Here is a 13,086-nt window from a genome sequence, read left to right as displayed (position 1 = left end):
CCTTGTACAGTGTGGATTGCCGCTCAAGTATTCTACAGTCAGTCAAAGTGAAAATGCAAGTACATGCATGAGAGGTGTGGAGGAGGCGGTCCTGAGAGAAGTTGTGTCTGCCCGCGTGTGTCTGTGTGTGAGACTCTTTATGTTGGAGCAATATACTCACAGTCACACAGGTAAATGGTGCATTTATATAGGGCTTTTATTCAAAGCGCTTTACATAGATTGTGAATTGCATTCACTCGTTCACACATGCAGTGTGTTCTTTGTATTTGTTTTTATTTTGTTCTGTTTTTAATTTTAAATTGTATTTGTAATTGTACAGACAGGCAAACAGACAGAAAGATGCAACACTGAGTGAAAGACAGACAGGCAAACAGACAGATGCACACAAGGGAAGAATCATCCAGTCAGTGACGGAAGCCAAGCTGGCGAGTGAGTGGAATACTGGACAACTCACGCCGGTGCTTGCCTGTTTTTCCCCCCGGAGTTTTTCCCAGTGAGGGGGATAACTTGTAATATGCTATTGGCGGTTTGTATTCTTTTTGGGAAAATATAAAAAGATACTCCTATGGAAAGGCTATATCTTTTTACTTATATTGACCCTATAAACACTTTAGTATAATTTAGTATATGTAAGGTTTTTCACACTCAAATGGTACCTCGTCAGATAATCCCCACATAGCCTACAACAACTTCCGTGAACAGACTTCCCTGTAGAAGCCTTTTCATGAATTATATTTGTACTTAGGCTGTCTGCTGTCGGTATGTTTATAGTTAGAGAAATTCAAAGTCCACTCGTCTGCCGTCCAGCCTCTCCCACCCCTCACTGTGGAAAGTTCCGGGAGGAAAACGGAAAAGGGGCGAGTTATCCTGTTACCAGTGAGTGTGGGTTGTTTGGTGGTTACTAGCAACGAGCGCATTTGATCTGTCTGCATCATCCATGTATCGTAGGAGGAGGGATTCTAGTATAGGCATGTCCTCGCTCGCAGGAAGCGGAAGGGAGACTACACAGATCCAGGATACATAGAACACATTACACAGAGGGGGTGGGGAGGGGTGGGGGGGCAGGCAAGCGATGTCGGAGCCTATCACAACCGAACGCCGACATAAAAGAGCTGCAACAACATGCTCTGCAAAGAGAGAAAGACTGGAATGGAGGCTTCAATTAAAATGACAGCTAGATAGGCATGTGCTAATCATAGCTCGCACCGCTCCAGAGTACTTAAATGGGCAACACGAGTCACTCAAAAGGCATGCGCACGCAACACGCTCACACCTGCTGAGGGAAATAAACGAGTGAAGTAGCAGAGTGGAGAGGATGGAGAGATTATAAGAGGGAAAGAAAGAAGAGGGAAAAAACTGAGCAACACTGCACGGTCAGAGGCAACGCCTTCTCTTCCAAAGGGCTCCTACTTGCTGCCATGGCAACGCTGCGTGTTCCGTCAGCGTGTGCGCGCTAGGCTGAGTGTGTGCCACTGTGTCGCACACACACACACACACACACACACACACACGCACAAGCACACGCACATGCACATGCACACGCGTGCCAACAACAGCTGGCCTGGCTGCTCCTGGCTTCAGGAGATGTGGACAGGATGTGACGCCGCTCCTCTGGTGAGTAGAGCTGCTAGCTTGATTTATAATTCGTCTTATGCCGTTGACGCACGCAGAAAATAGGCAATCTACAAGTTCACAGCGCATCGCAGCGTGAACTCGTACAACCTTTTTTCAGCATACGACACCTGCAGAGGAGTATTAATTAAGAACATCCCTCTGCCGGCGTCATCAACGAGACTAGCCTCAAAATACTGTGTGTGTGTGTCTTTCTGGTTAGCTCCTCCTCAGCAGGTGGAGGAGGCCTTCTTCAAGCTTGTTAACTTCTTTTAAATAAACCTGCAGCGAGCCAACAGAACAGACGCCGGCCAGGCAGGGACAGAAAGAGGGGGGGGGGGGGTGAGAGACAAAGTGAGTGGGACTGGGGCGCAGTGGGACCATTTAAGACGCCAGAACTGTTTTTGAGGGCCACCTGTCACTCACACCAGTGGCCATGGCAACCAACAGGCCCTGCGCAGTGCGGAAGGAAGACAGACAGGGAGGGGTTGAAGGGAAGATACCATGGTAACACGCTCTGATGAAGGCAGAGGGGAGGGCAGTGTTCACACTGTTGTTTTTTTTAAGAGGTAGGAGTCCCTTTATGCGCCGATGACGTATTTGTGTTATTCTTCAGTCGTGGGAGAACCTCTTGTTTCGCTTATTTTTGATAAGAAAACGCCACAGCACAGTGTCCTTGACGAGCCTGCGAGAACACGGGTGAGGAGGGGCAAAGCACTGTTGATTTCGTAGACTCAAATTATGACAATTTTCTTCCGACTACCTTTTTTCACTGACATTGAAATTAATTTAAAATTTAAAACCAAGCCATGATGCCTAAAACTATGACTAAATATACTGACAATTTCTTCAACAAATAAAAACTAGACTAAAATGTTAGGGAGGGACGAGTGGAGAAGAGATCGAGTAGAACTAAAAGACAAGTAACTTTATTTTTGGTTGCACTCTGAAAATAGCAGATCTACAAGCTCACAAGTCACAACGCAGAGTGAGCTTGTATTGTAGGCTATTTTCAGCATGCAACCACCAGTAAAATCAGGCATTACGATGCCTTGATGGCCACCAAAATACATTTCAGTTGACTAAATCAACTTCAGTTTTACTCCACAAGATTTACATGACATTTAGTCGACTAAAGGTAAAACATTTCACATATGACTATAACTAAATAAAGATTTGCTGCCAATCAACAACACTGAGGGGTAGAGGCGGGTGGCTTGTCTCCTGTTCACCGATTGACTTTGTCAAAACGAACACACCACAAAAGCGCGCGTGAATATTTACACCCTCTTTTCTATCGGAGGAGGGAGATCGAGGAGGGGGGAATTATATTCTTCTTTATTGCACACAGGCAATGTTCTGAACGGACAGGCAACATATCAATCGTATGTTCCGGGCCGACTGCCAGCTTCGCGTGAGCGGGCAGTTGTAGTTAATAGCTGCGTATTGAGAATGTCTGTGCGATGAGGGATGGGCGAGTGAGTGTGTGAGTGTGTGTGTCTGAGTGTAATCAATGGCAGAGTGGACCTGTCCATTAGAGCAGACACCCAGTGCTATGGAGCCAGTGTGTTGCGAGGCCCTGCCTCCATGATCGACCACAAACTCCCTGCCCATTAACAGTTATCATCTATAAGTGGGAGAGAGGAGGAGATCAATGCAGCACAGCGCACGCAGAAAGAGAGATGGGGGAGTCACCCAGAGAGGGATGGGAGGGCTGCCTCGCGGAGAACAGAGGGCATGTTGGGGCAAAGAATTAAATTACAATGAATTAAAGTGTGCGGGTGAGATGAGTTTGTCGACAAAAATAAAATTGGAAAGTCGCGAGAGCAGGGAGGAATGGAGCCATTGAGAGAGAAGAATGACTGAAAGTGAGAATGAACGGTGGGGTGTGTGGGTGTGTGTGTGTGTGTGTGTGTGTGTGTGTGTGTGTGTGTGTGTGTGTGTGTGTGTGTGTGTGTGTGAGAAAGTCATGGAATAAAGCAAAATAAAATCTGAAGACTGAACATGTAATGATGTTTCTAGTGTTGCTGCTGTTCTACATAACAGCTGAAAAACAAACGCCCAAAGAAGTTCTATTGTCAGTACCATCACTTTGAATACTCTTCCCTCTTAAAATAACGAATGACCTAAAATAGCCTAACTACAAGCTCACAACATGTCACAGCGCAACGTGTTGTGAGCTTGTAGATCGGCTATTTTCGGTGCGCAGCATGCTTTCACAGAAGACATGCTGGCTTCTATGGAATCCAAATGACTGAAATCAGTCGTGGTGACAGAACTTTAATCCATGGTGAAAATGAAATAAGTGGAGGTGGGGGGGTAAGGTGTGTGTGGTAAAATGGTGCATTTGTATAGCGCCATTATCCAAGGTGCTTTACATAGATTGTGCATTACATTGACCCATTCACACACATTCATACACCAATGACAGAGGAAACCATGCAAGGCTCTAACCTGCACATTGGGGTTCAGAGTCTTGCTCAAGGACACTTTGACACTAACTCTGGGGGGCCCGGATTTGAACTGGGAACCTTGCGGTTCCCATACGGCCACTCTACCCCTGAGCACAGTTGTGTGTGTGTGTGTGTGTGTGTGTGTGTGTGTGTGTGTGGTTACTCACTCTGAGCCTGCAGCCATGTCCAGGTATGAGGTGTCTGCTCTGTCCACCCCTACTGGGATGCCTATGCTCATGACGTTCTCTGATCAGTTCTCGTCCTACTGAGTCCAGAGCATAGGAGTCCAAAACACTGAGGCATGCCAGCCGCAGCACTCATTGCAGACATCTAAGTGCATCCACAAGGCCTGAAAACACAGACGGAGATAGGAGGACAGAAGAGAAGAGGAAAAGGTATGAGAGAGAAAGAGAGAAGTGAGTTTGTTGTTAACATTGTGCAACAAATGGATAAGATGATCAGTTCGATCATGTGTGACTCATTGTTTCATGCCGAGAAAAAAGCCCTTTACGTGTGACAAATATGTGCCTACATCAAGAGTGAGTCATTACTGCTAACGCAGTTAGCAGACAGTAGGCATTTCCACAGGCAGGGGTTGACACTAAGGTCTCAGAGGCACTTGAATAGGACTGTGGGTTCAAACAAATTTTATATTTTTTAAGTGTAGCAACAGTGCACTGCTAAAATCACATTATTAGGTACATGTAACATTCCACAGACCAGAAGACAGAGCGCTCTGACTTCAGGTCTTTAGACAGATATCTCGTGTTGTGTTTATAGACAGTTGCGTCCCCTCTCAAAACGAGCACTTGCTTTGCCTTCAGGTTGCCCGGTCGGGCAAACTGTAAGCAAACTTCACCTGCCCGAAAGTGTTATTTACCTACCAGGGGCAGGTGGGCCACCCTTTTGTGTCAATGCCTGACAGGTCTTAATTACACAATTCACTTTCAGACCAGTGAATTTAAACCCAAGTATCTCTGACAGGCATTCCCTAGTGTGACACAGCTAAGTCGGCCTTTAGCCGGCTGAGATATTGACTGATGAAAGAGAGGAGACATTGTAAGGTGAAGCCAGGGCTGCCGGTTGGCTCCGAACTGTGCAAACGTGACCTCTGTGAATCCCGTCTGGCGATGCAGAGAGCTGCGGTGTCGGAGTGTCCCCACAGGGGGGAGCAAGAGAACACAGAGGAGCCTGCCGCCATGAGAGGAGAGAACATTGCAAACACACACAGAAGCCATTCCCCCCCTGACTGTCCACCAAAGAGGGCTGTTCTATTCAACACACACACACACACACACACAGAGCTTGTAGATCGGATATTTTCAAAATATTGGTATACATTTGAAAACGAACACACACACACACACACACACACACACACACACACACACACACACACACACACACACACACACACACACACACACACACACACACACACACACACACACACACACACACACACACACACACACACACACACACACACACACACACACACACACACACACACACACACACATTGTCATTTCAAAAGTGACGCATATATCCATATCGACAACCGTCTTCGTCTCTCTAGCAATATAGATGGATGCGATGCACAGAAAGATGGGAGTCTTCAATAATTCAATACTTTACATGAATATCAGGCAATGGATGTACTAGTTTCCACTCGGGCTTACTGCACAGGAGGTACCAACACTGTAGGTGTATTAGGCATGAGCAGCAAGCCATTGACTAGCAATAGGCAGGTAAACAATACAGGTGACACGGTATGGGCCTACCACACACCCACAATTGTGTATATTAAGCCATGTATTATTTGTGTGTGGGTCCAGACAGCAGCATATGTGCCAGTGTGTGTGGCTGCCCCTGATACAGAGAGCTCTGTTGATAAGCGGGATTAGTGGGAGGGACAGATGCCGAGACAAAATAGGCTGGAGGTCACACCTCCGCCTTCCCGTAGTTCCCGTGTGCACACTGGGACAAAACAAAGACTCAGATCACAGCTCCAGCTATCGATGGAAGTCTAATAAGGCTACAGTTGAGTTCAGGGATTCATTTTATGTAAAGACGGTGCCATAATTTACTCCCAGAGGAAGCAGTAACGCATAATAACACAAGATCTGCCCGTGCCTGCCTATGAGGTATGACTGTTTTATGGCATGTCCATGTCTTCTGAACCGCTCTCTGTCTCTATAGTCTAGGAAAGGTGTAATCACAGGACAAACTGGTCACACTGTCTGTAACGGAACTCTTTGTAGCTCCATGAATAAACATGCTTCAGCACCTCTTTAACTGATAAAACGGCTATTATTATTCAGCCAAAACTCACTACAGTACACCTGAGCTCTAGCCTGATACAGGACTGGCAAATTAATAACGACGAACTCGCATTGGGAAAACAATGGGGTGGTTTCGCTTCTTACTTGTTGGGCACCAGTCAGAGCAAACCAAGTGATGTGAGGAATGAACCACCACAGTTGGGTCCTGTCCAGGGAGGGACAGACAACAGCTGTCAGCTCCAGGCCTAATTAATGGGAGGGAGAAGACCACAGTGTGTTTGTGTTTCAATGTTGTCATCAAGGTTGACCGTCCGGACAATTGGCCATATTCACACGGGTTGGGGGCCATTTCGCTCTCATGTTATGCTCAGAGCAGTGTTCAATTTGTTGACTAAAGCATGTGTTCAGACCTGAAAATATATATATTCGCTCGGTTCGCCCCGTTTGTGCCAGGTGCGTGCCAGGTCACGCAGCGCCCGTTCGCCAACTTCTCGTCTTTGCATTAACTTTGTTATGTAATCGCGCCGCTCTAACCATCCACGTCTGAACGCATCTTAAGACTAAGGTTTTTCAGAAGACTAAATAGGAGTCGGACTAAGACTAAATGCTGTGTTATTCAAAAGACAAAGGTCTCTAAAGTGCCTCCCCCTGGCCAGCCAGGGCGCCTGATGGAGGGGAAAGGAACTGGTTGGAATAACGTGTTCCTTCCACACGCTACGTCCATCCAGGGAAACTCCCCCCTGTCAGGTGTAAAGGAGCAACTTGGACACTCAGGCATGAAGGAAGCATGAGTTCAAGTCCGTTGCTCTCCCCATGTCCCCCATATATGGAGACTAGGTTGGCAGAGGGTGTGTAGAGCCCAGGATTAGATAATTGACACAGGGGTGAAAAATGGGTTACAAAATCATGGGATAAAAATTATATTAAAAAAAAAGAAGAAAAAAAAGACAAAGACTGAATCAAAATATTCTGAAAGAATTAACACTCAGAGTCACAGGGGGTGGGAAAGCCCACCCTGACTGGGTCTCCCTGCCCCACATCTCCAAGTGTGTGAATGTGGCCTCATTAGAGCCACAACGCTTGCCTAACATTTTTGAGCAAATCTTTGAGCAATAATCAAGTGGAATTTTACAAGGCCTACTACCACTTTAAGCAGGAACATTTGTATACCCTCTTTAAACAGCGGGGCTTTATCACAAGCCGAACCACTTGACAAAGGAATCCGACTCTTTCCTTAAAGGAGGGGGTGGCAGTGGGCCAACAACACCAACATGACAGATCCACCCTTTTGTATTATCTGAAAGGTTAGTATGTTGTACTAGTGCAGTGAGCTTCCTTCAGAAAATGTTGCCACGTCCAATAGGTCGATCTCTGCACTCGCCAGGGAATCCAGCTTGTCACTGCTAAGGAATGTACACGCTCATATTCACACATAGCCCCCAACCACAGAGACACCAAAAAGATAAAGCCCTCTGCCCCATCCTTACAAACATTCTTTAACAAGAAGGCTCTCAGAGAGATCGAAAGCGTCGTGCAAATAACACTGCAAACAGACACTGCACCGCAGCCAGACACAGTGAAGGCTGACAAAAGGGGGGGGGGGGGGGGGGTTGTTGGAAAAAAGAAAGAAAAACAAGTACAGTACAGCAGCATTCCTGACTAAATCTGAGCTGCTCTGTGACTGCCGCTGCCGGCTCCTCCCACTTCCTTTAGCGCCGATGTCCATCATGCCAGAGAAACGCTGCCAGAAAAAGAAAAAGAAAAGCAAAGAGAAAAGACCCCCCCCCCCCTCCCTCCCTGTGCCCAGTCACCCCGCCCAGCCGGATTTCTCTCCCTCTGTACACTTCCTAAATAAACCTGGGAGCAGCGCGAGGCAGAGCAGAGGGGAAGGGCAGTGTCGTAGGCATGGCTCCTAATTACAAGGAGGCTGGGAGAGGCCATTTAAAGCCACCTTTGGCCACATCCACTGCTGTTATGGAAACGAGAGAGATGGGGGGGTGGATGGAGGAATATGTAAAGGGAAATGGGGCAGAGACAGAGAGAGACACAAGCAGCCGAAACGGATCAAATGCAAGCCACGGGGAGGAGGTGGAGGTTTGCTGTAGCTCTCTTGTTCCTCCTCTCCAGCTCTCTTTATCCATCTACGCTCCGTCTTTTCATCTGTATCGGAACAGATTTTCTTGCACTGTAGGGCGCTTTAGAAATCATCCCAATTCTCCCCCTCAATTCAGAAGGCTGAAGGGTGGGGGGAGGTGTATACTATGCAGGGTCTGTCTGACAGTGACGCTACACAGCCTGTGTGGACCAGGGAGGGACTCAGGGTGGCAGAGTGGAGCACGCAGCTTAACCCAGCCTCCCCGGCTTTTTGCTCCCTTCCTCCATCCCTCCCCTCAGGAGCAAGGGGACACAGTCACGTCATTGTGTCGAGGAATAACTATCCTTTTAAGACAGAACCACACAGAATTCGGTAAGGGAAAATCCATACTGACACACACACACACACACACACACACACACACACACACACACACACACACACACACACACACACACACACACACACACACACACACACACACACACACACACACACACACACACACACACACACACACACACACACACACACACACACACACACACACACACACACACACACACACACACACACACACACACACACACACACTCCTCCAAATGCCTGAGTTACACTTGGTTGCACACCGTACCGTGTACCCAAGTCTAACTCTGCTGCTTAAAAGTTTTCATTCTTGTCTTCACAGCCAGGTTTCAGATGTTTTGGTTCCAGGACTCGGGAAGAAAGACGGAAAGCTGGCAAGGGTTGGCCGACGTGACGTCGCTCCATCCTCGCCACTGGCTGCAATGACTCAGCCCATGAATACACATAAAACACGATCGTACGAATACGGTCGCGTATACACAGGAAGAGCGACCCAGATGGAATGTAGGCCTGGCCCTCTTTTTCACAATGCCCACTGTGGGGACACTGCATCTGCCCCGTCCTTTAGAAATCACTGTGCCCTGCCCAGGCATGCACTGCCAGCTCTCCCTCTGTGCTCCAGCGCTGAAGGTGAAGTCATACCGCAATAAAACAGGGGATATGAATTAGAGGTGCTCTGATCGATCTGCCGCCGATTTTCACTCCAAATGACTCGAACAGTGATCGGCAATTCACCTGATCTGGAGTATATAGTTTTGCACCTTTGTTTGACAGGCCTAAACATTCTCCCCTTCCACCCCACACACACACACACACACACACACACAATTTTCCCCTTACGCACAAGATCGTTAATCGGCCGGTCGTGAGGACGACAATCGGTGGGAAAAAAACCCTGATCGGAGCACCTCTGATATGAATATCAGTGAACGTGTGCATCATGTGAGCAACACCTGCGGGTTGTTAAAGCAGAGAAAGCAGGAAGAAAGAGGAAGTGGAATGTCAGTCGCTAACAAATAGCTTAATGGTTAAGGTCCATGTAGATCCAATGAATTCATGCATCTATGTTCCCATTCTGCAGAAGTCCCTCAGCAGCAGCCAGTAGACAATAATGGCCGATGGCCAGCAGCACAGCCAGCTGACAGGAGAGGAGAGCCATGCAGGCCTCAAGGCTACGCCATGTTGCCCAAAACACACACACACACACACACACACACACACACACACACACACACACATGACATGATGGAGCGGTCTCTCAAAATACTTACACTGGACCTATTAGGCTATTACGCAAATACGCACGCCAAACTTTTAAATCGCACCGTGCTACACTTCTATCAAGATAAAAAGAAAAACACTTGATGTGTATGCAGCTTAGGTGCCTGTAGTCTGTCTGCATAATTAGATCACTAAAATGAAAAGCATGGGACCCATGATGTGAACGCATGAAAAGAAACAAAACCGGGAGGAGAACTAGAAGCCCAAGCAAGCGCTACCTTTTGTGCTTCATGTAGCCACAGATTCTGTGAGACAAGGAAGGGTCTGACAGCAGGGCTGGGGTAGCCCTCCTGTAGTATGAGTAATGCCTGTTGAGGAGAATCCCTGGGGGGAGAGCATCTCTCTCCGTCTCCTCCTTCTCTCCGTGTATCACAGTATGCCCATGTGTGGGGACAGCAACGCACAACATTTTTAAATTAGATGGGGCTGACTGACGGCAAACAAACTAACATCGAACTCCTTGTCTGTCTGTTTCGTCTCTGTGTTACTGAGCCCTGTGAGGGCTCATATAATGATGCCTTGGATCTGGAGTGGAGAGCTACCCTGATGATCACTGGAGTGTGACAGGCGGACGCAAATGTAGCTGGACGCTAATTACAGCATTTGGGGAATGCATTGTGTGCAAGCAAAGTAAAATGTGAGCTGTTTGTGTGACTGTGTGTATAGAAAATTAGGGAGGGAATGGTCATTATCATCAACAGGGCTACAGAACAGTAAGAGCCACTCATGCCCACATCATGGCACCATTTCATGATCAATTTCACGCCTGGTTCACAACCGTGTTACGTCATCATCATCACCGGCATCACCAACGCAGAATCCCTTTTTATCTCTTGCCCTTGTGAACTCCCAGTCTGCCACGCATCACAGCCAGTAAGCCCTTCCGTAGCATAGCAGCAACAACAGCGCAGCAACAACAAGCAGGTGAGGGGTAGCAGCAGCACCAGGGCTGCAGCAGACTCAGCCCCTAGGCCACCTGTCAGGGAGGCAGCTCGCTAGGTAAAAAGGCCCATTAAAGAAGGATCCGTTACGGCCCAGCTAGCAGCACAAAAACAGGTCACCTGAGCCCGGGCTTCTCTCCTCCCGGTTGGGACCTCACGTGACTGTGCTAAGGCCTCGGGGCCAGGGCCGCTGCGCCCATGGGCCTCTCAGGGCCACATCAGACAGGCCAACAGTTACCAGGTAGCAGGTACACACCAGGTACAGCAGCCACACGCCGTAGACGTGTACAGGGTATCCTCACAAAGATGTTAGCATTTCAGGTCTGGGGCAGGAAGAATGTGAAAACACAGGGTGCCATTCAAAGCACGAGGAGACCGAGGTAAATAGTGACAGCCAGGCTTAAAAGCCTGAGTTATACATGGTTGTAATAAAGTGTAAATTAGGCTTACGACGACCTCAGTGTGCTTTGTCCGTCTCTGCAGTGTTACATCAGCAATAGCACATTGCTACTGTTTATATACCATAAAATACCATACAATAACATTACCATATACCATAATCTTGCACCAAGCCAAATGAGGTTTCCACATAGGTGTGCATGTGTCTGACTCGAGGTCAAGGTTAAAGGAAAGGTATGTCACCTGAGACCATGCTGTGTCTCCCAGACACCTGCTGTGTGCACTGCTCTGTTCCCGAGAGGAGGGGGTCTCTTCTCTTCACAGTCTGTCTCTGTCAATACAGCAACTCTGCAAACATTCTCTTTGCTGCTCAATACAACCATGTACACACGAAGCCCATCAGGTATTTACAACTCTGAGCTGTAATGGTCGAGCAGATAGAGAATAGGTAAGTGAAATGCAAAGTGAGATGGGATGTCGAGAAATTACATAATGTGGATATGGTGCACACCAGGACACATACAATTCAAGATTCATATTATGAATGTTATAATATGCAACAAAAATAAAAGCACCATCGGGCCTCTGTCCCTTTAAGAGGACGAACGAGGTGGCAGGGGATTTTGTGTATTATATAGCAGCTTCTGATTAGGCACAGTAGGGCCCTCACTCATCTAGTATTCATAACCCGTCCGCACAAGATGGAGACCCTTTGCCATATTCAGGCAGGAGAGCCATTCTGCTGTTACTACATAAGCCACGGGCGGCCATAATAAACAGGCAGCCTTTCTTATCACACAGTTCCTGTCAACACTTGCTCTGACAATGGACCAATTCTATACCGATTCTAAACCACTTCCTGCGAGAATCTGCAGCCTCAAAGGCCCCCACAACACAGTGTGTTGGACTAAGGATGTTCAGAGGGATATATCATTAATATCACAAACGTCACTGGGTCTAGGTGACTCTTGCATTGGATCCACAAGAGGAAAGAGGCGAATCCCATGCTAAGCACAATTTAGCATTCTAGCCATTTATTTTTCGATCAGAAATTCAGAACTTTAAGTAAACGAGAGCATGATCACAGTCTCAGAATGTCAGTCAGCGGTGGTGATAGATAGTGAAACAACTTCACGGAACAGCTGCACTGCTTATGTTTTATGAAAATCAGCTCTGGTGTTGGAAAGGTTAGCCAAAATTCTGACATCACCGTTAACAATTAACCTAAATGTATTTTCCCTCCACTCAAGTACAATACAGAGAGGACTCGAGAGGGACGGGAAAAAAGGCATACTTGGCAACAGTCTCATAACAGGCATTTGAGCAGCAGAGAGTGCCAATGTTTGCACCATGGCTCTCTCTCTCTCTCCAGCTCGTCTCACGGACCGACTAGGAGCAGAGGACAGGACTGTTTCACACCATCAGAGAGCAGTGAAAGCCCAGAGGACTTGGCTATGCTCGGCTGAGACCTGGCCTCAATTTGATTTCCTATGTGTTTTGTTTTCATGTTCTTCTCATGCTTTATTTTAGATGCGACTACTGTGCTGCACTGGCATTTCCTGGCAGCAAAGAGACTGACAACAGCACAAGGAAAATGGAGAGCAGTACACGTTTGTTCAAAGTATAAGCACAACACATTATTTTCATTTCAGTTA

General features: G+C 47.4%; 1 protein-coding gene across 4 annotated transcripts in view; it reads right to left on the bottom strand.

The window, feature by feature from the left end:
• The window catches only part of kmt2e (lysine (K)-specific methyltransferase 2E), a 51,568-nt gene that overhangs the window by 34,533 nt on the left and 3,949 nt on the right, over nucleotides 1-13,086 (bottom strand). For all 4 annotated transcript variants that reach the window (XM_079493799.1, XM_079493798.1, XM_079493800.1 and 1 more), the window contains exon 2: nucleotides 4,232-4,413. In XM_079493799.1, the coding sequence (XP_079349925.1) occupies nucleotides 4,232-4,302 (71 nt within the window). In that variant the 5' untranslated portion in view covers nucleotides 4,303-4,413. The remainder of the gene's footprint in view (nucleotides 1-4,231; nucleotides 4,414-13,086) is intronic.

The sequence above is a fragment of the Electrona antarctica genome (genome assembly GCF_951216825.1).
Source record: "Electrona antarctica genome assembly, chromosome: 23".
NCBI lineage: Eukaryota > Metazoa > Chordata > Actinopteri > Myctophiformes > Myctophidae > Electrona > Electrona antarctica.
Note: the sequence above shows the minus strand (reverse complement) of the source record. Positions and strands in the feature narration are given on the sequence as shown.